Below are 26,289 nucleotides of genomic sequence, written 5' to 3' on the forward strand. Positions count from 1 at the left end.
CTGCATACCTGTTCAGTGAACCTGCCACTGCATACCTGTGCTGTGAACCCACCACTGCATACCTGTTCTGTGAACCCATCACTGCATACCTGTTCAGTGAACCTGCCACTGCATACCTGTGCTGTGAACCCATCACTGCATACCTGTTCAGTGAACCTGCCACTGCATACCTGTGCTGTGAACCCACCACTGCATACCTGTTCTGTGAACCCATCACTGCATACCTGTTCAGTGAACCTGCCACTGCATACCTGTGCTGTGAACCCACCACTGCATACCTATTCTGTGAACCCATCACTGCATACCTGTTCAGTGAACCTGCCACTGCATACCTGTGCTGTGAACCCATCACCGCATACCTGTTCAGTGAACCTGCCACTGCATACCTGTGCTGTGAACCCATCACTGCATACCTGTTCAGTGAACCTGCCACTGCATACCTGTGCTGTGAACCCACCACTGCATACCTGTGCTGTGAACCCATCACTGCATACCTGTTCAGTGAACCTGCCACTGCATACCTGTGCTGTGAACCCACCACTGCATACCTGTTCTGTGAACCCATCACTGCATACCTGTTCAGTGAACCCACCACTGCATACCTGTGCTGTGAACCCATCACTGCATACCTGTTCAGTGAACCTGCCACTGCATACCTGTGCTGTGAACCCACCACTGCATACCTGTGCTGTGAACCCATCACTGCATACCTGTTCAGTGAACCTGCCACCGCATACCTGTGCTGTGAACCCGCCACTGCATACCTGTTCAGTGAACCCGCCACTGCATACCTGTTGTGTTCAGTGAACCCGCCACTATATACCTGTTCTGTTCAGTGAACCCGCCACTGTATACCTGTTCAGTGAACCCGCCACTGCATACCTGTTGTGTTCAGTGAACCCGCCACTGTATACCTGTGCTGTTCAGTGAACCCGCCACTGCATACCTGTTCAGTGAACCCGCCACTGCATACCTGTTGTGTTCAGTGAACCCGCCACTGTATACCTGTTCTGTTCAGTGAACCCGCCACTGTATACCTGTTCAGTGAACCCGCCACTGCATACCTGTTGTGTTCAGTGAACCCGCCACTGTATACCTGTACTGTTCAGTGAACCCGCCACTGCATACCTGTTGTGTTCAGTGAACCCGCCACTGCATACCTGTTGTGTTCAGTGAACCCGCCACTGCATACCTGTTGTGTCCAGTGAACCCGCCACTGCATACCTGTTGTGTTTAGAGAACCCACCGCATCAGTGTGCATACCTGTGCAGTTAAGTGAACCCACCTACCTACGTGAGTGCACGCAGTGTGATATACCACTCCGTGCATACCCGATATGGACAAAACAGGTAGAGGAAGAGGTAGTGCCAGAGCCAGAGGAAGGCCACCCGGCAGGTCTGCGCGAGGTCATGGAAATGTAATTTCGTGTGGACCTGGCCCACAGTACAGTGCTCGGAAGAAGGCACGTCTCATCACCTCCCAAGATTGTTAGGACGTGGTTGAGTATTTAGCGACACAGAACACCTCATCTTGCTCAGCCACCAGCGCTACTACTAGCACCACTTCCGCTGCATTTGACACTTCGCAAGAATTATTTAGTGTTGAAATCACTGATGCACAGCCATTGTTGTTACAGCCAGATGAATTTTCACCAGCTCATATATTTGAGTTACCCGGCAACACTATGGGCTTGATTCACAAAGCGGTGATAACCCAGTTATCACGCCTAAAAGACTTTAGGCGTGATGACCTTTTCACCACTGAGTTATCACCGCTTTTTCCTGCTCTTCGCGCGAAGTTACCGCGCGTACGCGCGCGTGCAAAGTCCCATAGGGTTTAATGGGAGCTTCGCGCGAAGCGTCGGGTGCTGCGCGCGCAGTTACGCGCGTACGCGCGGTAACTTCGCGCGAGTTTCTTCTTATCATGCCTAAAGTGAGTTTAGGCGTGATAAGGGCCTTTTCACCAGCGTGCAAACACTTTGCACCGCTTGGTGAATCAAGCCCTATGGATGTAACGTGTAAGGAGGATGAAGGACCTACTGATGGTGCATGTTTGGATTTGTCTGAGGCAAGCGAAGCTGGGCAGGATGATTACGATGCTGACGATGATAGGGATCCTCTGTATGTTTCCAATAGAGGAGATGAAGAGGGGGACAGTTCAGAGGGGGAGTCAGAGAGTAGTAGGAGGAGAGAAGTTGCTGAAAGAAGCTGGGGCAGCTCTTCGTCAGAAACAGCTGGTGGCAGTGTCCGGCACCATGTATCGCCACCTATGTACAGCCAGCCAACTTGCCCTTCAGCATCAGCTGCTGAGGTCCCCATAGTGCCCACATCCCAGGGTGGCTCAGCGGTGTGGAAATTTTTTAATGTGTGTGCCTCAGATCGGACCAAAGCCATCTGTTTGCTCTGCCAACAAAAATTGAGCCGTGGAAAGGCCAACACTCACGTAGGGACAAGTGCCTTACGAAGGCACCTGGAGAAAAGGCACAAACAGCAATGGGATGGCCACCTGAGCAAAAGCAGCAGCAGCACACAAAAGAAAAGTCACCCTCCTTCTCCTCTTCCTCCTTCAGGTGCATCATCTGCTTCTGCCGCTTTCTCCCTTGCACCTTCACAGGCACCCTCCTCCACTCCGCCTCTGCCCTTGAGCGGTTCCTGCCCACAGCAGCAGTCAGGTGTCCGTGAAGGTAATGTTTGAGCGGAAGAAGCCAATTTCGGCCAGTCACCCCCTTGCCCGGCGTCTGACAGCTGGCGTGGCGGAACTGTTAGCTCGGCAGCTGTTACCATACCGGCTGGTGGACTCTGAGGCCTTCCGTAAATTTGTGGCCATCGGAACACCGCAGTGGAAGATGCCAGGCCGCACTTATTTTTCGAGAAAGGCCAAGCCCCAACTGCACCGTGAAGTTGAGAGGCAAGTGGTGTCATCTCTTGCGAAGAGCGTTGGGTCAAGGGTACACCTGACCATGGATGCCTGGTCTGCCAAGCACGGGCAGGGCCGCTACATTACGTACACAGCCCATTGGGTGAACCTGGTGGTGAACGATGGCAAGCAGGGCGCAGCGGACCAAATTGTGACACCTCCACGGCTTGCAGGCAGGCCTCCTGCCACCTCCTCTTCTCCTGCTACATGCTCTTCGCTGTCCTCCTCCTCCTTGGCTGAGTGGCAGTTCTCCTCTCCAGCTACACATCCCCAGCTCCGCAGGGCCTATGCTGCATGCCAGGTACGACGCTGTCACGCCATCTTAGACATGTCTTGTCTCAAAGCGGAGAGTCACACTGGAGCAGCTCTCCTGGCTGCTCTTAAGAAACAGGTGGATGAGTGGCTGACTCCGCACCACCTGGAGATAGGCAACGTGGTGTGCAACAACGGCAGCAATCTGCTTGCCGCTTTGCATATGGGGAAGCTGACAAACATACCCTGCATGGCACATGTCATGAATCTAGTTGTTCAAAGATTTGTGGCAAAGTACCCTGGCTTAGCGGATGTCCTGAAGCAGGCCAGGAAGTTCTGTGGGCATTTGAGGCGGTCTTACACAGCCATGGCACGCTTTGCAGAAATTCAGCGGAAAAACAACATGCCGGTGAGACGCCTCATTTGCGATAGCCCGTATCGCTGGAATTCGACCCTGCTCATGTTCTCCCGCCTGCTAGAACAGAAGAAAGCCGTCACCCACTACCTCTACAACTACAGTAGAATGAAACAGTCTGGGAAGATGAGGATGTTCTGGCCCGACAACTGGACACTGATGAAAAATGCATGCAGGCTCATGCGGCCGTTTGAGGAGGTGACCAACCTGGTGAGCCGCAGTGAGGGCACCATCAGCGACTTAATTCCCTACGCTTACTTCTTGGAGCGTGCTGTGTGTAGAGTGGCGGATGAACCTGTGAATGAGCGTGACCAGGAACCGTTACGGCAGGAACAGGCATTGGACCAATTTTCATCAGACCCAGCTGTTTCCTCAACACCTGCGGCAGCACAGAGGGGGGAGGAGGAGGAAGAAGAGAAGTCGTGTGCAGAAGACGAGTCAGACTCAGAGGATGATGAGCAAGGTGTTTCTTTGGGGGAGGAGGAGGAGGAGGAGGAGGGGACGGCGGCAGGAGAACACCCGCAGCAGGCGTCGCAGGGGGCTTGTGCTGCTCAACCTTCCCGTGGTATTGTTCGCGGCTGGGGGGAGGAGGTTGACTTACGTGACGTCACTGAGGAAGAGCAAGAGGAGATGGAGGGTACTGGATCCGACTTTGTGCAGATGTCGTCTTTTATGCTGTCCTGCCTGTTGAGGGACCCCCGTATAAAAAACCTCAAGGGGAATGAGCTGTACTGGGTGGCCACACTACTAGACCCTCGGTACAGGCACAAAGTGGCAGACCTGTTACCAACTCACCGGAAGGTGGAAAGGATGCAGCACATGCAGAACCAGCTGTCAACTATGCTTTACAATGCCTTTAAGGGTGATGTGACAGCACAACGCCAGCAAGGTACCACTGCCACTAATCCTCCTCCCGTGTCCACGCAGTCAAAGACAGGACGCTCCAGCGATCTCATGGTGATGTCGGACATGCGGACGTTCTTTAGTCCAACGCCTCGCCGTAGCCCTTCCGGATCCACCCTCCACCAACGCCTGGAACAGCAGGTAGACGACTACCTGGCCTTAAGTGTGGATGTAGACACTGCTGTGAACAGCGATGAGGAACCCTTGAACTACTGGGTGCGCAGGCTTGACCTGTGGCCAGAGCTGTCCCAATTTGCCATCCAACTTCTCTCCTGCCCTGCCGCAAGCGTCCTGTCAGAAAGGACCTTCAGCGCAGCTGGAGGCATTGTCACAGAGAAGAGAAGTCGCCTAAATCACAAAAGTGTTAAGTACCTCACCTTTATCAAAATGAATGAGGCATGGATCCCGGAGGGCTGCTGCCCGCCCCAAGACTAAGTCAGTCCCTGCACACACAGCATCTCTGCCTGCACGCCGTGTGACTGGCTGCCTGGCCTGCCCCAAGAAGACTAAGTCGCTCCCAGTCCCTCCACACAGCATGTCTGCCTGCAGGCCGCTTGACTACCTTCTCCGCCACCACCAACAGGGTCCGGGACTCCAGGCGGATTGCTGAATTTTTTAGGCCGCTGCTAGCAGCGGCCGCTGTAATAATTTTTCTGGTGCGTGTACATGACTGCCTAATTTTTCTGGCTGCACTGCGGGCAGCTGCAACAACAAAAGAAAAGGCATGTACATGCGCCCATTCCCCTTCGTGATCATTACCTTGCCGTGGTGAAGTGGCTTGCGTATCACAATGAAGCAATGACCGGCGCCTAGATGAGTGTCTCGGGGGGCACACAAAAGATAATAAGGTCGTTGCTTCATTGTGGTCAGACCAAATTTGATCAGCTGGACAGTCACTGTTCTGTCATTCAGCTACATCAGCCAGGCGACCATATGGGCTGTAAAGCCACCAAAACCTGCACTCTCGCCATGGTGCGCACCAGTCCAGCACGGCCATCACTACACAAACAGCTGTTTGCGGTGCGTTACACGGTGAGTTTGGTGTGTCAGTGTGAAGCAGTACCTTAATTACACTACCTGATTGATGTATACACATGCAAGATGTTTTAAAGCACTTTAAGCCTGTCATTTAGCATTCAATGTGATTTCTGCCCTTAAAACGCTGCTTTGCGTCAAATCCAGACTTTTCCCTGGGGCTTTTGGCATGTATCCCACTCCGCCATGCCCCCCTCCAGGTGTTAGACCCCTTGAAACATCTTTTCCATCAGTTTTGTGGCCAGCATAATTATTTTTTTTTCAAAGTTCGCATCCCCATTGAAGTCTATTGCGGTTCGCGAACTTTAACGTGAACCGAACGTTACGCGAAAGTTCGCGAACCCGGTTCGCGAACCTAAAATCGGAGGTTCGGCCCATCTCTAGTGTTAAGTTTTTCGCCACACATAGCATTTTGCATTTTGGACAAAAAGTTCAATTTTGTTCTCATCTGACCAGAGCACCTTCTGCCACATGTTTGCTGTGTCCCCCACATGGCTTGTGGCAAACAGCAAACGGGACTTCTTATGCTTTTCTGTTAACAATGGCTTTCTTCTTGCCACTCTTCCATAAAGGCCAACTTTGTGCAGTGCACGACTAATAGTTGTCCTATGGACAGATTCCCCCACCTGAGCTGTAGATCTCTGCACTTCGTCCAGTGTCACCATGGGCCACTTGACTGCATTTCTGATCAGCGCTCTCCTTGTTTGGCCTGTGAGTTTAGGTGGACGGCCTTGTCTTGGTAGGTTTACAGTTGTGCCATACTCCTACCATTTCTGAATGATCGCTGGAACAGTGCTCCGTGAGATGTATCCCTGACCTGTCTGGTGTGTTCTTTGGACTTCATGGTGTTGTTGCTCCTAATATTCTCTTAGACGACCTCTGAGGCCGTCACAGAGCAGCTGAATTTGTACGAACATTAGATTACACACAGGTGTATCTATATTTAGTCATTAGCACTCATCAGGCAATGTCTATGGGCAACTGACTGCACTCAGACCAAAGGGGGCTGAATAATTACGCACACCCCACTTTGGAGTCATTTATTTGTAAAAAATGTTTGGAATCATGTATTATTTTCGTTCCACTTCTCACGTGTACACCACTTTGTATTGGTCTTTCACGTGGAATTCCAATAAAATTGTTTCATGTTGTGGAAGTAATGTGACAAAATGTGGAATACTTTTGCAAACCACTGTATGACCTACATACTACACCAGTGGTATTTAAACTTAAAGAAAACCTGAACTGAAAATTAAAAGTCAAAATAAGCATACACAAGTCATACTTACCTTCCACGTAGTCTGCTCCTCAGTGTCTTTCTCCTGTCCCGCGTCCTGTCTGTTCACTGTGATCAAGGAAATTTTCCGTCCTCCATTTTGAAAATGGCCATTACCCATAACAGCTTTCTGGTCAACACACAGTTAAACTGTAACATCGCCCACTTGAGCCATAGGGAAACATGGACATTACCTGGTACATCAGTTTTCCTCTCAGTTATAACTGACAGCAACTGATATTTTATTGACAGCAACTGATATATTTTAGATCTGACAAAATATTGTCAGAACTGGAAAGGATTATTGTCAGAAGAAAATGGTGAGCTTGTGAGAGGAACTGATGGCAAGGTAACTATGTAATGTTCATTTGAAGTTACCTCATGTGTTTATTTTAAATATTTTTACTCAGTACAGGTTCTCTGTAAAGAGGGACAGGGTCATATGCATAGCACGGCCCCCAATTAGTGATGCACTCCCTGCTGGGGAAGAAGTACGTTACTGCGATTCCCTGAGATTTCCATTGGTCCACACATGCGCACCGCAACGCACCATGCTCCATCGTTTACACTATGTGCATCACCCATAGATTTTCATTACTCCAAGCACTGTGTGTTAAGTGTGGCACTTGTGGTAACACGCTGTTGCTCTTGCATCAGCTCAGATACTTCCCGTGCACCGCAAAGAACCGCAATCATTGCTTTTGCAGCCCCCTTTTGCGGCAAAATAGGGTAACACAAAGCAGGTTGACCCTGCAAGTGTAAAACAAACATAAGTATATTACCACTTCAACCCATTAGCAGCTTTAAATAGAGTTATGTTGTTTGAGATAAGTGCACTGCTTTCAACCTCAGTTGGCTTAACTCAGTGTGCTGTAAATTCTGGGAATGCTTTTATCTCTCACTACTAGCAGAAACTATAGAATTTGAAAGCAGAAGTCCTCTGATATTGTCTCACACTGTATCAGCACTAATAAGAATGAGGGAAATGTAACAAATACAAAATGTGCTAAAATAAATAGGACTAGAACAAGCCTCTAAATAAATTGGCTGCTAAAGGGTTAAAAAACAGTGAAAGACTAAACCTACACAGAGAGTGAATAGTATGTCCAAGTCTCAGTTTCCCTGTGAAGGCCTAGCTATGGAATTAGCTACAGCAGAACAGTGGCACTAACCTGTATTTTTTCCTCTTGCAGCTTCACTATGAAAGCCATTCAGGGCATAAATGATGGTGTGCTAAGATGTGAAAATGTCCGTCACCGAGAATGTTGGAAGAACAGAATAGTGTAGTGTGTTATTCTGGAAGGTGAGTAGAGGGACTTATTCAGTGTGTCTCTGACAGCTCTCATCAAGTGTGCAGTGCCGTGTATGTGTGAACTATGTAAAGCACTGGGGTCAGTGTTTATACAGCAGGTCTTTTCCTTAAATCATCTTTGCATGCCACAGCTATTCACTGCAGCAAGAGAGAGCCTTTTCACTTCTCCAGAGGAATCAATCATGGATTTAGTTCAGGTTTGTTAGTGTCATGTACGCCACAGCAAGTACACAGGATGGGCAGTTTTACAAGCCTGGAATTCTTGCTGTCAGTGTCAGAGTGTCAGAGTATCGCTAAGCAATTACTGTATTGTAAACTTGTAGCTGGAGTGGCTTCTTGTCTCTTTGCATGTGTTACCGCAAGTTTACAAATGACTGTGTGCTGGAGCCATAAAACATGGGGCTGTAAAACCTCTACAATGCTTTCTTTCTTGAGCTGGGGAAAAGAAAATCAACCGTACCTATAAAGGATCTTCCGTTTTCAGAGCTGTCAAAACTGAAATGTAATTTCCTGGGACATCCCGTTTGCGGCTCTGTCAGTGGCTTAAGTAAGGAGCTTGGGGCCCCAGTGCAATTTTTACATGGGGCCCCAAGCACCGTATTGATGTGGAGCCCCAAAACCTACCAAGGACAGCTGCAGTGTCAGAGAGGTGTATTCAAAGTAAGGAAACAGTTTGTTAAGGATTACCACTGTGCAATGCAGATATAGCGGTGTTTATTACCAGTATAGCACCAATGAAAAGCTAATAAGATGTATAAAGAAGGGCCTCTAGTGGGCCCCTCTGCAACCTCTATTGCTATGACACTGCGCTCTGTACATACACACACAAAGATATCATCCTGGACGAATTAGTTACTTCATCAGAAAGGACGACTTACATTTTGATGATACTATGTTAAAACTTAGGCACGAGCATTGCCATATAGTAGCTGAACTGTTTGAAATAATGGACTGGTAGTGTATGCTAAAAAATACTATCAGGAAGGAGTGAGGGCAAGACTAAATAAAATCAAAACTAACAAGGCACCTAGCCCGGATGGCATACACCTTCGGGTGCTAAGGGAATTAAGTTCAGTTATAGATAAACCCCTTTATCTTGTCTTTTGTGACTCACTCTCAAGTGGGATAGTTCCAATATATTGGCGTACAGCCCACATTTTCCCATTATTTAAGAAGAGCAAAGAAAAAACAGAGCCGGGAAATTAAAGACCTGTAAGCTTAACTGACAGGTTTTGGACTAGCCCATCTATCATGGGGGATTCTCAGGGTTTTGTTTAGTTTCAAAAGCATTTGGTGAATGGCAGTTGCTCTGTCCAACTGCCAAATCGGTACGCAGCAAGCAGGGTGGCTGGCCAGCATCACTGTATAAATCCTTTTCAGGGAATGTCTTTATAGAATAAAAAATAAAAGAATAAAAGCCTTGCTGAGACTCCCCCAGGAAGAGATGGACTGGTTCAAAACCTGTCGGTTCTGTCAGATTTTTACTTCCTACTGTAAGTGAAAGCAACATAGGAGAAAAGTAATTTATGGCTCATTTTACTCTGGGAGAAACATACTTCTTATTTGTATATGATTACATGTATTTTAAATTTTAATTTTTTTTGCGATAGTGGTGCTTTAAGTGGTACAACCCCAAATGTGTGGCAGAGCTTATGTGTTTATGTTTTATCTTTCTTTTCTCAAATGTGTACCTCAACAGACCAACACATACTTCTAACCAGGCGTGCTCTAAGAATAGGCCAGAAATTCTGTAAACATAAGTTTATTAATATCAAAATATTTATCCATACAAAAATGATATAAATGTAAAACACATAGAAATCACACCATAGATTAAATATTGTCTTTCCGCAAAACATTTCTTGAATCTTGTATAACATGCAGTGGGTAAGCAGAGAAGCGGGAATAGGTTTCTACTGAATCATCATGTCAGGGTGGCTGGTGAAGGTAGCATGTCTGGATTGTGTAAATCAGATTGTTTACATTCAGGGTTCTGTTGCATGTAAACCCCCATTCATTAGTTGAAAATATGAACTTAAGTACTGGACTTTTATGTGGGTAACCATATCAAACACTGAACTTTGACCTAATGCAGTGTGGAAGCTCAACAGAGCTAATTTTTGCTATGGAGATGGCTATCTGTGTATTTGTCAGTTTCATACACACAGTATAATCCATTTATAAACGGCAATGATGTCAGATTAGAGTGAACTGATTTCCTGCTTTAAGCAGTCACAGGACGCAGAAGCGACACATGACTGTGCCCAACATGGTCCCCTTGTTCTAGGCCAGCGCTGTCACTCCTGGTAGCAGTATTTGTAAAATATGCTCTGTGGCACCGCATGAGGCTTCATAAGTCTTTGTGAGCCCGGATGATGGGTGGCCCTGGCCTGCGCCTGCGCTAGCGCACTCTTTTGTGCGCTCATGCATGCGCAGTAAGGAGCCGCCCGTCTTCAGGAGCACTCAGGCTCCTGAAGACCTCCGAAGCCTCCCGCAACGGCAGATTGGAACGGTGGTGACGGCACTGGTGTGAGGGGACCGTGAGAGGAATAGGAAGGCTCTATAGGACACAGAACCTTTTATCTCCTTAGGTAAGTATCTGTTTGTTTGTTTATTTTTTTTTCCAATTCACATTGGCTTCCACAAATCAGGGCCTTGGTGTGGTAGTTTACTACTCCTTTGGGGCTAAAATACAAAAGGCTGCAAAACGCAAACAGTAATACAAATGCAAAGGCTCAATATTTAACGCCAATGAAATGTGGTTTTGTTCTACTGGGCATGTGCAGACCTTACTCACACATTCTCAGTCTTGAAGTACCTGTCCACTGCAGAAGCGTGTATGGAAGAAACCTATTAGAATTTAGAGGGGCCCTTCTGAATAGTGAGCTGTAAGAGAGCTGAATGGGCTATCCAGAGGCTTTTTTTTTTTTACTGAGGAATGTATCTAACATCTCGATAAATGGCCCTTCCTAATAAATCAGTTATTTGATTAAGATCTGAAAAGGGACAGCCCACAAACTATAGTCCTAGTCCTAGCTAGGAGTGGGGCTACCCTTCAAGGCCTCCGCCACTCCTACTTAAATTTGACAATTTCTGATGAGAATTTTCTTCTCCTTCTGCCTCTGGTACACAGCAAGATTTACTCCCCCAGAGTCTTGCACAGGCACAGAGTCTGAAATGTTTTTGTGCTCGGGATAAATAATTGTACAGTATGGAGTTGTCTCCTCAGATGCTGTAAAGCTGTGTTTCATACAGACGTCTGTCTTCCAAGCAGCGTGTGATCATTAGCAAAATGTAACAAAAAATGGCAACAGGAATCTTACCCACTGCAGCTTGGTTTATGCTTGGAAAGTGTAACCCTATCTGAACTGATCTTAAAATTTAACAAATAAAACAGCAATCAACGCAGTATGCCTCTTGTTTTATATATATATATATATATATATATATATATATATATATATATATATATATATATATATATGTATATATATATACACACACACATACTGTATATGTGTATGTATGTAGTGATCTGCTCCCTCAATGAGAGTTCACCATTCCATCACATCGCCGTGTGAAAATTACTATTGTGCTATCATTTTCAATGACTTTATGACAAGTGACAAAGCCATAGAGTAGACGACGAAGCACAATAAATCAATGAACTGCTTTCCTGAGATCTGCTGTCAAGAGCAACTTGTTGTCTGCTGTACCTGAGTGGAAACTAACAGGATAAGGTGATCTGTCACTGAAAGGGGATGGATGGGCAAGTTGAAGCATTTAAAGGGTACCTGGAGTGAATCTACACCCATAAACTTAAACATACCCCTAAGTAGCTATATGGACTATGAAACAAACAGTCATAGTCTTTTATTTCTGTAGTCTACTGTTCTCGAGTAGTCATTTCAAAGATCCCTGTCCAGTAAACAGGAAGTTAGACTCTTACCCAGAAGGTCATCAACCTATTCCCTCCCTTCAACTGCTTCTCCATCTCATCATTGCTGTCTCCTGTAAGTGCCTCCTACGTTGAGGACAGCACCATGGAGGAAGGTGGGTTGAGGACAGCACCATGGAGGAAGGTGGGTGGGTTGTTATGGTATGGATGAGAAGGGCAGGATAAGTTTCTGAGTAAGAGTATGAATTCCTGTATTCTGGACAGAATGAATCAGGATATTTGTGATAATTACTCAAGACCGGTAGTATACAGAAATATCAAAACTCCGGCGCTTTGCTACATTGTTGATATAGAGGCCATAGAGCTGCCCTGGGAGCATGCTTATCCATTGGGATTTAGACCTGCTTCAGGTATGCTATAACTTATTTTCAGGAATTACAAGATGGACAGACTACTGATCCACAAATATATGGGTACTGACTGATATTACAATAAGCAGTATGTAGTATGTTTACACTATACAGAGCTGACCTTTATTTACTTTGGTGAACAAAGTGGCAGGTTTACTATAAGATTACTGTATATAACCAGGAAAGGTGAGGTGCAGTCATTTTCTCACAGAGAGTGCTCCGCTGAACCTTCTGAATCAAACCAGAACATCAACAAGAAAGGGAACCTGTTATCTTCTTAGCTAGAACAAATACTTTCCCCCTTGATGCATAATCTAACATTACTTATAAACCCACTGATATATTTTTGACCCCAGTCATAATAAAATATGTTTTATAATAGGATTATAAAGTATTTCACAGTTATGTCTTTGTAACCAGTATTGGCATAAGTGTCTCAGTGTCTCACAGTGACTTTTAACAAATAACCTGGTTATGTTCAAATACCAACATCAGAATACATGTAGGTCCACCCAGAGACTCCACATTGCCAAAGACTGGCTCTCATTCTTCAGGTGGACAATGGCTGTGTGTCTCGGCTGTGCTGAGTGGTTAATGGGGAGAACGTAAGCCTTGCTGTCTACGCTTCACCTCTTGATCCAGCTGTTCCTGTAAAGTGTTCACCTACCAGATGAAGAAGAAATAGCCCAATGAGAAGCTATACATACAGCCTTAAGGTGGTCATATATTACACGATGGCCAACAGATCGACCATCTGATAGATCCCGCCTGATTGAGTTAGATCAGAGAGGGATCTATTACCTGCCCACACAATACACACCAATTTTCAACAGATTTTAATATGAAATCTATTGGAAACCTACCTAGCGCTGCTGCACCTGCCTGTCACCCCCCAGGTAATGTGTCATCCTTCCTGGACACATAGTGTGTGTGGAAGCAGCTCACCCGTGTGCTGGCGCAAGCCCAGTGTCCTCTCTCCATTGCCGCTGGTGGTGCCTCTATAGTGAAGTCAGGACAAAAATCATCCAACTCCGACTCCTCAGATTATGAAACCACTAACTCCAGGTACCCAAAATTGCACTGACTCCTCGACTCCGACTTTACAGCCCTTGCTGTAGAGTAGTGTAGTGGGTACAAAAATCATCCGACTCCAACTCAGAGTCCTTAATTTATGAAACCACCAACTCCGATGCCAGGTACCCAAAAATTGTTCCGACTCCTTAACTCTGACTCCACAGCCCCGCCTGTACACTGTTTAACGTATGAGACACCATGTACATACAGTAGGCTCAAGCGGTACAGGCACCCACAGGGGCAATGGAGGAAGGACAAAGGACTCACGCCAGAGCAGGTGAGCTGCTTCAACACTCACCATGGGCGAGGGGGACACATTACGCTTGGGGAGATTTCAGCCGGGGGTCCATAAGGTCCATTGCTTATGGAAATATTGGTAATGTTGCAGCTTCGATCTCTGCCAGATTCAATCATTGTGATAGAATTGGCTGGATATCGATGCCACAAATTAATGTATGAGCACCTTTTCGGTCATCCTAGCCAGTCCAAACTAAAGGTTTTAGGCTCACCTGTTCCTCTAGTCCTCGTAGCCTCTGCCTGTGAGCTCTCTCTCTGTTCTCCAGTGTGACCTCTGCTTGTTGCTGAGTAATGCGAAGCCTTTCATTTTCAGTATCCAGCTCCTGGCGATGTCTAACGCTCACTTCCATCAGTCTCTGAGAGTGAGCCCGCTCCAGATCTGTCATCTGCCCCTGTTCACACACAATGGGATACTGCTGAGTTACCAGGCAAATTTTTGCGTGAAGTAGAGAGAATGTTTATAAAGCTGACCATACATTCATGGATCATATTGGCTCCCTGATCGCCCCATATGCAGGTGCACTATAGAGGGCACAGTACAGTGCGAATCACAGGGAGTAAGATGCCTCTTCCTGAATAGTGTGAATAAGGCAGCTGTGAGTTACCTCCAGGTATTGGTTCTGTCTCTGAGATTCTGCCAGATCTTTCCTCAGGGAAATCACCATCTGGTTAAACTGCTCTCTCTCTATGCGGAGATGCTGAGCGTCCTCCTCCAGCCGCAGCTGCTCACGCTTTACCTGTATATGACAAACGGTAACAATAACAACAGGACCAAATTAGCTATGTCTGTCAACAGAAAACTAACTAAAAGCCAGAATCAGGAAATTTGGGCGTATGGGGCTAATGGACGATTTGGTCGCTCCATAGGCACTAATGCAAAAATATTGGCTATTGGGCACCAAAGAAGACGTTTGGGCACCTGATAAATAGCGGGCGCCGGGCCGGTCCAAACAAAATTTTTCATTTTGAAAATTAGTGTTTTGATAAATATTGTTTTTAAATTCAATTTAGGAATTGTAATATCGTAAATTGTCCTTTTGAATTAAAGAGAGCCCAAGGTGGGCTCATAAAAGAAAAAAAAATATGCTACCTGATCCGGGGAGCTGAGCAGACAAGGAGCCGCCAAAACCGCCGCTCTCTGCCGCTCCTGTGGGCTACACGGGCCCACTTTCACTTTCGTGACCTCTGAGAGCCGCCGGGGAGAGAGAGCTGCCCAATGGCAGCTCTGCAAAGCCTGCAGGAACATTTTGGCAGGTGTTTTGAGCAGGGAATCCCTCTCCTCTATTTACCCTCCGAGAAATCGACAAATATTGTTGCTAATTTTGGGGCATATAGCGCGGCAGTGGGGGAAGGGGGGGCAGAGAGTGGCGGTGTGGGGACACAGAGACATGTGACACCCCCCCCCCCCCCCCGCACCGCCTTGGGCTGTCTTTAATGTTATTTGCAGTGGCGGAAGGGGTTTTTAGGGTTAGGCATCAAAAACGGGGTTTATGGTTTAGCGCCAGGAAGGGACGTGTTAGGGACCACCAGGGGGGTCTTAGTGTTAGGGACCACCAGGGGGGTCTTAGTGTTAGGGACCACCAGGGGGGTCTTAGTGTTAGGGACCACCAGGGGGGTCTTAGAATTAGGCACCAACAGGGGGGTTAGGCATCGGTAGAGGGAGGGTCCTGTGTGAGAGTAGGGTTAGGTTTAGTTGTGGTAAAATATCAGTAATATTTACCTATGTTTTACTATGCTTATTACGATTGTACATATCTTTTCATTTTCATTGTTATAGACGATACTTTGCGATTGTATTACTATTATTTTAAAATATTTATTATCTATCTCAGATAAAGATAAATAAACAATAAGAATATTGTTATACAGTAGACAATATCTTAAAATGTCGGCTATACCATGGGCGTACCAATAGGGGATGCAGCCCATGCGCCCGCGGGGGGCCCGGGCCCCCCCTGGGCCCCGCTCATGGCCGTTTTGGGGGGCTGGAGGGGTCGCAGCATGAGGGGAAAGCTATGGCCACATTCGGCGGGGAAGGTCCCCTCCCTCACCTCGGGCTCTCCCCTCTGCGCTCCCCTCCAGCTTCAATAGCTATATAAGTGCGGAGGGCAGCGGCAAACATACCTTCCATGCGTTCCAGCGTGGACACTTCTCGCTCTAGTGACTGACGTGACTTCCTCTATAAAACAGGAAGTAGCGTCAGTCACTAGAGCGAGAAGCGTCCGGACGCACGGAAGGTATGTTTGCCTGCCGCTGCCCGCCGCTCCGCTGCACTTGTATAGCTATTGAAGCTGGAGTGGAGCACAGAGGGGAAAGCCCGAGGTGAGGGAGGGGGGGGGGACCTCAGCCACGAGCGGACCCCGGGGGAGGGGGGCCCGCTCACAATTTCTGCAGGGGGGCCCGGGGGCTCTTAGTTACGCCCCTGGGCTATACCCTGCACTCTTTTCTCCTGGAGCCCTTATTTGATGTATGCCTAAAATCCACAGAGCTCTTGTGCTAAATCTACAGCAATAACTCCTCCTATACAATGTAACATATACTGATATATAAGCTCACAAGGGAAGGGCTCTCTTCCCCTTTGTGTCTTGGAATTCATTATACATTTTAATCATGCTACTTTTGTCACTGTAATTACCAATTCTGTATTTTGCATATTAGTGTCTGTATTACTGTATGTATCCCATGTTTGTTTCTTACTTTGTACAGCACCCCTGGATATGTTGGCGCTTTATAAATCATATATATATATATATATATATATATATATATATATATATATATATATATATATATATATATATACAGTGTTCTCCCCAGGCTCTTTTAGCCAGGTGCTCCACCCGGCTAGTTTTGGTGAGCACTCGGCTGTCATCGGCTCACCACCTCCTCGGTTGTAAGCAGAGTTGTGCAGAAAAGTGCCGGCCTTCCATTCTCTCATCTAGCCCCACCCGGCTACTTTTTCATGCCACCCGACTGGAAAAAAAATTCTGGGGAGAACACATATAGATTATTTAACAAGCATTTCTCTTGGTTTCTCTATATCAGTTGTGAACATGAATTGTCCAACAACAAAGGCATGCCTAAACATGTAATAAAGAATGTCTACTTTTCCACTTTTTATATCAATGAACATGTAGTTGTAACAGGACAATAAGTGATGGGAGTAATCTTTACAGATGTGTACATTATAACATCTTTTTACTGTGTGTTAGAGATTAGTCAGAGGAGCTTACAGTCTATTAACCATAAAACTCATGCATGCGAACTTGCGCCATTCTGGGTTAATTCAATTACTGTATTTACTCTAATAGAAGTCGACATCATGTATAAGTCGACTCCAATATTTGACTTTCTTAAGCTGGATTTTTTTTATTGACTCAAGTATAAGTCTACCCAGCAAAGATAACAGCTGCACTTGGGGACCAGGAGGGGTTAATGACAGCACTGCATACAGTATTGCAGCCATTAACCCTTAAGGCCTCGATTCATCATTGTCTTTGCGATAACTTTTTCCAGTTCGTAAATTACCGAATTCGAAGTTTATCGATTTCTAGTTGTATTCATCAAGGTTTTTCCACATTCGGTGTGAAATCGATAACAATGCGGTAACCATTCGGTAACGTGTCGATATTTCCATTTTTCAGAGGTAATTCAACACAAGGCCATAAGATTCCCGTGGAATTGTGGGTAAAAAGGCAGTCCTTTGAACACCACGTAGCAACATTCCGAACAGGGCTTAACACCTGGACCAGGATTCTGGAAGTGGCTTGGGACAATCCCACAATTTGATAGGAGTCTTTTCTGAAAAAATGTTGTGCAGCTAGCAATTTAGTTAACTCTGGCACTGCCTGTGATCTCTTACAAGATGATTCAAGAGAAATGCAGATGTCCTGTTATAGCAAATAAATCTATTCTCTTGCAAATTGATATGGTTCTAGACTTATTTCTTGCCCTTCTGCGCCTTTGAATCACTCTCAGCTGATACATAACCACTTCAAATGGCTCCATCGTCTCTGTCAGCAATGATCTGACAGGAATAACGACAGAGCAGTGAAGGAGATAACTAATCCTAAATTTAACGCTAAACCACGCCCACTTTCATTTTCATGAATTGCACTCTCTTCCGTTTTATCGCATCACTAACGAATGATTACAGAATGCTCGCTAACAGCTGTAGATAACTTTGATGAATCCTGAAATCAACTTATCGGGTTCGGTATTTTACCGAGTTGTCGGTAATTGAGTCGATAAGTCTTGATGAATCGAGGCCTAAGTCCCTTAAGTGCAGCCAATAACTCATCCAGGCCCCCAAAGTGCAGCGATTATTCACCCCCTTTCCTGCAGTCCAGTATTTCCCCCCCCCTGCCCCTTTCCTTGTTAATTGTTCAGACCTGTGTTTTCGTGTCACTTACCACTGGGAAAATTGATGCAAATGGGAATGTCACTAACAGTACACACATTATTCAGTGCGCTCAGTGTTGTTTGTGACTTTTATATAAGTGGACCCCTATACTTTTACCCGTATACTGACCTAAATTTCTAGACTTATAGTCGAGTATATACGTAATGCTGTAATGCATTTCTGTATTGAAACATAATTACAAAAATGTATCTAAATCTTGAACTTATTACTTCAAGGCAACAGTGTTCACTAGTATTCTGCTTGCTCCTGTCACTGGAGTTCTGCTGTATTACAGGTAATTCTGCTTGGTGGTTAAATGACATAAATATTAGGCACTGACGTCCACACTGACCTTCTCCAGAGCATTCCTCAGGTTGTTGTTGCCTTTCTCCAGAAGAACTGCAGAGTGTTGTAGGTCTTGTTTGTCGATTTCAGTCTGTGTCTTGTCACTTTCCAACAGCTTCACTCTCTCCTGCATCTCTAGAATAGTGACTCCCTGCTCCTTCTCCCTCTGCTGCTGCTTCAAGAGTGCCTAGATGAGATAAAACACTTTATAGGGAAAGCACATTGAACCTGCCAAGGGCTGTCCTTAGAGAAATCTATGCTGTAAACAAATGTGACTATTGACGCTGTTTTACACTAGCCTGAAGCTGGCCATACATTTAGCGATTTTGAAACCCGCTCGACCATCTGATTCAATAATTGGAGAATCGGACATGCTGGAGAACCCCGTATCGTCTTGCTATGAACCCCATATCTGCTGTTACAGTGAATGCAGTGAAAGCACTGTGGTAATGGCAGACATGTGAGTGACAGCAGTGGAGTGGCTGGGAGTTGTACTCGGGAACAGAGTGCGGGCACTGGGGGGGGGGGGGGTCAGGATTGATTAATGGGGGGTTCAGACATTTAACATTTGGGGAGAAAGCAGGATGATGGCGGTGTCAATAGGGTGATTCCAGGAATCGTTCTGCGAGCTACTGTGTCTGCGCAGTACAGTCCTGATGATGTCGGAGAGACCACGTGACCCGCGTGGTGGAGCGCAGAAGAAACCGCCCCAGAAGCCGACCTGGCGAGGTCGGCATCTGCAGCGGAGGAGACCGGGAGCCACCGGAGCTGCAGCGAGGGCACAGGACGGCTGCCAGGGACTGGAGGAAGCCCCAGGTAAGTGGATTTTTGTTTTTTTTATTTGCCTGGATGTATCCTTTAAGGAAAGATATCTAAAGGTAACATTTCAATCTTTAAAATAACTACAGATTTCTAAAGTTAAAGACAGGCTGTTAATTAACTGCACATGAAAATAGCTACAGTGGAGGTAACTTAAAGTGGAACCAAATTAAAAATACAAGATTTCAGAAATAAAATCTATTTTCTAACTTATAATAATAAATGGCAGCCTTTTTTTCAGCTGCATGATGACAAATATAACATATTTTACATTTATTGAAGGAACCCCTCCCTTCCTTTCATATTGCCGGGACAGAATCCGGCAGACTGGTGGAGGAGATAAAAAAAAAAAACACAGACTGCTACTGTCACAGGGGAGGTGATCTCAGCTTGTGTGAGATTTCACATAGACGACGCCCCTGTGAGGGAGGGTAGCTGATGACAAACACACCCATGATCTAAAACCTCCTACTAAGCTCAGAAGTAATGGCTGCCACCTGTATAACCCTAGTTATGAAAAGAGAAGGGTGAAAAGCATGCACTGAAATGCTCATCGGCTTGAAGGAGTGTTTATTTATCTTTGTAGGTGTCAGAGTAATGCAACTAAATATTTTGAGTTAAAAAAATGTTTGGTTTGGGTCCGCTTTAAGGACTGAAGTGATAAGATAACTCTCTCACTGTGAAAATTTATCTATACACCTTAAAGAGACTCTGAAGCAAGAATAAATCTCGCTTCAGAGCTCATAGTTAGCAGGGGCATGTGTGCCCCTGCTAAACCGCCGCTATCACGCCGCTAAACAGGGGTCCCTTCACCCCCAAACCCCCCACTGCAACACTTGGTCGCAGACTTGGTCGCTCCTGGAGGCAGGGCTAACGGCTGCAGCCCTGCCTCCAGTCGCGTCTATCAGCGGCGCATCGCCGCCTCTCCCCCGCCCCTCTCAGTGAAGGAAGACTGAGAGGGGCGGGGGAGAGGCGGAGATGCGCACTGACAGACGCGCGTGGGGCAGGGATGCGGCGGTTAGCCCTGCCCCAACCAGGAAGCGCTTTGGGGGTGAAGGGACCCCCGTTTAGCGTCGCGATAGCGGCGGTTTAGCAGGGGCCCCAACCAGGAAGCGATTTGGGGGTGAAGGGACCCCCGTTTAGCGGCGCGATAGCGGCGGTTTAGCAGGGGCACACATGCCCCTGCTATCTATGAGGTCTGAAGCGAGATTTATTCTCGCTTCAGACTCTCTTTAATAAGGCAAGATCGATGTGTGGAGGTAAGTTTTCTCTTGCCTTATTATCTCCAGCATGATCTTAGTGAATTGACGCCAATGGGAGCATTTTTTAAAAACTCTCATACACCGCTGATGGTCAGAAAAGTGCTCAGTAAGCGCTCACAGTGTGTCTCAGGCCCTACTGAGAGCGGTTCCTCTGGCCATGTGACCAAATGTCAAGAAAGGACATGGTCTGGGATTATCACAGACTGCACAGAAGTGCAGTCCGCTTATTGTAATGGATCCTGCTGATCTGTTGCAGTGTGACAAGTAGGAACGGCTCCTATTTATAAAATAGGAACCGTTCACTGTCCGATTAGCAATGAGTGGAGAATGGACAACAACTGTTCGTTCTCCGCTCAAGTGGGAACAGAACCTAACAAATCATCGGCTCTGGAATCTGCCCCTTCAAATTTCAGGTTCCACCCCTGTAACTTCTGCTCGTATTTCATATTAGCCTGATTCTTTAGTTAGTAACTAATCTCCATATTCTGTTGTCCTCACCTGTTGCAAATCTTCTGATCTCGCTTGGAACTCTCTGCATGTCAGTTGCATTTCCCCCAGCTGCTGCTGCTGTTCCTGCACTGTCTGTGAGAGGCGCAGGCCCTGCCTCTTGCTGTCACTTAACGCTTGTCTGATGGAATCCAGTCTCTCCTGCGCACACATAACAAGATTGAGACACAGGGTAGAACATGCTGAAGGTCATATATCATATATTGTTCTTTAACAATATAAGTGTTTAAACTACCATGCTACACCAGTGCTTCCCAGCCCTGTCCTCAAGACCCGCACACAGTGCGTGGAAATCCACAGAACTAGCTAATCAGCTCTCTGAGACACTGATTACCTCACCTGTGAATATGTGTGGATTCCTGCAAAACATGCACCATTGTTAGGCCTCGAGGACTTGGTTCGGGACCTCACAGCTACAGTGTAATAGTTTTTGTTCACAAAAAAAGTACAGCATTGCGTATATTAAAGAAACTCTGTAAGAAAAAAAAACCCTCTGGGGGATACTTACCTCGGCAGGTGGAAGCCTCAGAGTCCCAATAAGGCTTCCCCGTCCTCTGAAGCTTGGGGGAATCCAGCGCTGGCTCCCCAAAAGTCCCTCGACAAACCCTGACAAGTGTGCGCAGGCAAGATTTACCTATCGCATTCTTTCACACTAGCGGCTCTTCGTTCGGGCTAAGGCGGAAATAGCTGAGCCCGATCGATCCGCTCTACTGCATAGGAACAATCCACTGCGCCTATAGAGCGGATACGCCTATTTTCATCTTAGCCTGAACAAAGAGCCACTAGTGCGCCTGCACAGGAGCACGGCAGGTAAATATTTACATTGCCGCTGGGGGGGGGGGGGGGGGGGTGTCACAGCACTGGATTGCTGGGACACTGGAGGACGGGGGAAGCCTCGTTAGGATCCAGAGGCTTCCCCTTCCAAGATAAGTATCCCCCAGAGAGTTTTTTTTTGTTACAGGTTTTCTTTAAAGCACACCAGCTACGACTAAGTACCCAGTAGGGTCAGAAACGCGTCAGCAGCTTGCATGCTGTTCTATTTTTGCTATTTTTCTACAATTATTTAATAAAAAAGGACTGTTTTTACTCCATGGAAGGTGTGCGGAGAAATCTTTTTGATCACCTGAAGTGAGAGACATATGGAGGCTGCCATATTTATTTCCATTCAGGCTGGGTGCACACATACCGTCTTTCCCCTAAATTAAGACATCCCCCGAAAATAAGACATGTCTTATATTTCAAGCATGCTTGAAATATAAGGCATTCCCCGAAAATAACGCCTAGCTATGCTCCACCCCCGAACCCTCCGCAGTGATGCCGCACCGCCGCTGCTGCTACGGTCGTTTACCTCCTTTGCTGCTAGCCCCCCTCCGGCTTACGCTGTACAATATGCAGATCTCCGATCAGCGGGGATAGGCAGCTAAAGTTGTCTAGTAACAGCGCTGCCGTATACAGGAAGTAAACAGAGATCACTTCCTGTATAGAGCGGCGTTGATACTGTACAAGTTTAGCTGCCTATCCCCGCTGATTGGAGATCTGCATTATGTACAGCGTAAGCTGGAGGGGGGCTAGCAGCAAAGGAGGTAAACTACCGTAGCAGCAGCGGTGGTGCAGGAGGGGGGTCCGATTTGCTGGAGGAGGGGGGCCAGCAGCAAAGCAAAGGGGGATCCGATTTGCTGGAGGAGGGGGGCCAGCAGCAAAGCAAAGTGGGATCCGATTTGCTGGAGGAGGGGGGCCAGCAGCAGTGCAACACTCTGGATTCAGATGATCTGCTGTTTAATTTTGATTAGCATGGAAAGAGGTGTTAGTGTCTGCGGTGGGGGGAGGGGAAGGGGGGATGTGCCGATATACATTGGCTACATACTAGGGGTTTCTGGCTATATACTGGGGGGTGAGAGGGTGTCTGGGTATACACTAGGGATTTCTGGCTATATACTGGGTGTCGAGGGAGATCTAGCTAAATACTAAAGGGGGATCTGGCTACCACAACAAAATATAAGACCTCCCCGAAAATAAGCCCTAGCACATATTTTTAAGGAAAAATTAATATAAGACAGTGTCTTATTTTCGGGGAAACACGGTAACAGAGCGTGAAAGGTTGGGTTTTCTGTCATGTGCAGGGGTTTTTGTGTGTGCATTTCAGTGAGTTTTTACTGCATTTGCGTTAGCATTTAATTTTCCGCACATGCGTTTTTCAAGCGTTTTACTTGCGTTTTTATGCGTTTGCATTTCGCATATACAAAACACATTTTTCATGCATTTTATTCTAATCACTAGAAAGACAACAGGAAGTGGAAATACATCAGAAAACAATAAAAAAATGCATATAAAAACACATGGAAAACGTATGAAAAACGCATACCATTGCGTTCCCATTGACTTTCATTGTGTGCATTTTTGTTGCTTTTTTGAATATTATAAAAAAAAAACAAAAAAACTTGAAAATGCATAGAAAACGCATATGCGTTTCTTATATGTGCTTTTTCCTGCGGCCCATAGACTTCCATTAGCGGCAAAAACGCAGCGTTTTCCGCAACACTAACATTTCTGCTAGGTGGGCACCTAGCCTCAAACAATACCGGTTGTCTGGATGTCTGGCTGATAGACTCTGAACAAGCATGCAGATCAGGCGCGCTGACTAAAGTCTGACTGGATTAGCTGTATGCCTGTCTCAGGTGTGCGATTCAGAAACCACTGATACCAAAGGGATCAGCAGGACTGCCAAGCAATTAGCATTGTTTGAGGGTAGAAACTCATTGGTCTCTATTCATAAAGCATTCCCACATGCGGTAATGCTCAAAACAGCTGACTTTACCGACCACTTAGCAAAATGTCAATTTATAAAAGCTGTAACCGCATGAAAAGCTGAAATTCCCGAGCAGTGAGGTAAATTACAGCCTTGTGCGGACATGTCACTAAATGTCAATTCATAAAGATTACAGCAGGCGGTATTGGAACAGAGAATACCTTTTGTTTAGAAAATGTGATAAGCATGTGGATAACAGCAAAGTTAATGGGGACAGATCTCCCAGGCAGCAGCAGTGAGAACAGTACAAAAAAGACTTTCCAGAATACCCAAGGCTGGGTTTTTTAACCTCTTGGTTACCTGTTTCAGATATATTTCGCATCAGAAAGCCTGCATGTGTAACATTTCTTGAAGTTCTTCTAAGCTGTGGCAATTAAATAGATTGTTTAGAAAGACTAATAGACAGATTCAGCACAGATTCAGGGCAAGGAGAGGCAGTTTTAAAAAAAATGCACTTCTAATGGGAAGTTGGGGCTGCCTCTTTTATTGTAACGCTGTCTCTGCAACTAAGGAGAAAATGTATCAACTCAGGCAGCTTCTCATGTTACCACCAGCCTAGTTGGGGAAATCCCTGAACTTCTATCGCAACTGTAAACATTTTTATGAATTAGCACACAGAAGTCTAAAATACCGAATGCTGTATTTTCCCTCCTAGATTTTTTTACCGCACAGCATTTTACGAATAGAGCCCATTTTGTAGAAACGCTAGTGATTTCGCCACTGATGAAAGTCTATGGGCAGCATGTAAATACATATATGTGTGTATAACAGTGTGCGTTTTCAAAAACGCACAACTTGCTGCATCATTTTCAAAAACCTGAGACCCAGAAGAATGTATTTTACATGCATTTTTTTAATGTAATTTTTTTAAATTATACTGCATTTTACTCCATTGACAGAGGGAAAATGCAAGTGCATAGTGCAGAGATGCATGGTTTTCTGCACTGCCTGGTGTGCTCCCAGCCTCAAAGTAAATAAATACGGCAGTCTCCATATCCCTCTCAGTTGCGCTTTAAAGTGGAAAATATTCATGTCATTACTAGAGATGGTCCATACAGCTATTTTTTTCTAAGTCGATGCAAATTTTGTTGCAATTTATATGCACAATGGGATTGGACCTGTCCACATTAGCAGCGACTTGCTTTTATAAGGGCTCGTTTCCACTAGAGCGAATCTGCATGCGTTTCCTGCATGCAGATTCGCTCAACCAATACAAGTGGATGGCGCCGTTTCCACTTGTCAGGAATTCTGTGCGGCTCGCTCTGCAGAAAAAAATCTGCACAGCAGAGCCGTCAGAATTCGCATGCCGCACACCCGCACGCGATTCGTCGGTCATGTAACTAAATAGGAAAACCGCAAGCACTTGAGTCTTACGGTTTTCCCGGCGTTTCCGCGCGTGATTTCGTGAAAAAACCCATGTCAATGCTTGCCGGCATTGACATGGTTAAAATCGCGTTGTTAAAATCGCGAACGATTCCGCATGAAAATCCGCATGAAAACGTCAACGAATCTGCAACCGTATGCGGATTCGTTGACGCATTTTCCGCGAGCAAATCACGCCGCACAAGTGGAAACGTACCCTATGGGCTGGAACCCACAGGAGCGCTTTTGGCAGCGTTTTGGCAGCACTGCGATACGCTAGCAGTTTGCCAAAACGGTGGGCTAATGTTAATGGATGGGGCAACTTCCACAGGAGCGTTTGCGTTTCCCAGAAACGCAAACGCAGGACCTGCAGCATTTTGGGAGCGTTAGCGCTTCAATGTAAAGTATTGAAACGCTAGCAGAAACGCTCAGCAAAACCTAAACTGAGCGGTTTTGCTAGCGTTTTGCGGTTCAGCACACTGTAACAAAATTAAAAATAATTCACAGGACCAATCAGGATAAAAACGCAAAATGCAAAACGCTAGGCACCCGCTGGGGAAAAAAATACAATGTTGCAAAACACAACCCAAAACGCTCATGAATCCGCTTGCAAACCGCTCAGACAAAACGCTAGCGGTTGCGTTTTGCGTTTGCGGTTTTCAGTGGGTTCCAGGCCTAAGTCCAGTTTCAAGCTGCATATAAATCTCACTGCATATAAATTAATCAAAAATCAGCATCTAATTGAACATGTCTAATCATTAGTGATGGTCAAAGGGATGCAAATAATTCTGAGCTGATGCAGAATTGTGCAAATATATGCAGCTGACTTTTTTTTTATGTGTTTGGTCCCTTTTCAAACAGCATAAATTTGCATTAAAATGTGCATAATTCTGCAGCAAATCATAATTATTTGCATCTCTTTAACTATTCCTACTAGCCAACACTTCCAGCAATAAGAAACAAATGATTCATTCCTTTTTTCAGGACAATGCACTCAG

The 26,289-nt window shown here is 46.1% G+C and overlaps 1 protein-coding gene across 1 annotated transcript in view; it reads right to left on the reverse strand.

The window, feature by feature from the left end:
- Positions 1 to 11,605: 11,605 nt before the first annotated feature.
- The window catches only part of CROCC2 (ciliary rootlet coiled-coil, rootletin family member 2), a 190,958-nt gene continuing 176,274 nt past the window's right edge, over positions 11,606 to 26,289 (reverse strand). Inside the window, exons 32-36 of the mRNA XM_068280645.1 lie at positions 21,115 to 21,264; positions 18,543 to 18,722; positions 14,394 to 14,525; positions 14,001 to 14,180; positions 11,606 to 13,080 (exon numbers count right to left, since the gene is read on the reverse strand). Of these exons, the coding sequence (XP_068136746.1) occupies positions 13,009 to 13,080; positions 14,001 to 14,180; positions 14,394 to 14,525; positions 18,543 to 18,722; positions 21,115 to 21,264 (714 nt within the window). The 3' untranslated portion in view covers positions 11,606 to 13,008. The remainder of the gene's footprint in view (positions 13,081 to 14,000; positions 14,181 to 14,393; positions 14,526 to 18,542; positions 18,723 to 21,114; positions 21,265 to 26,289) is intronic.

The sequence above is a fragment of the Hyperolius riggenbachi genome, chromosome 4 (assembly GCF_040937935.1).
Source record: "Hyperolius riggenbachi isolate aHypRig1 chromosome 4, aHypRig1.pri, whole genome shotgun sequence".
Lineage (NCBI taxonomy): Eukaryota > Metazoa > Chordata > Amphibia > Anura > Hyperoliidae > Hyperolius > Hyperolius riggenbachi.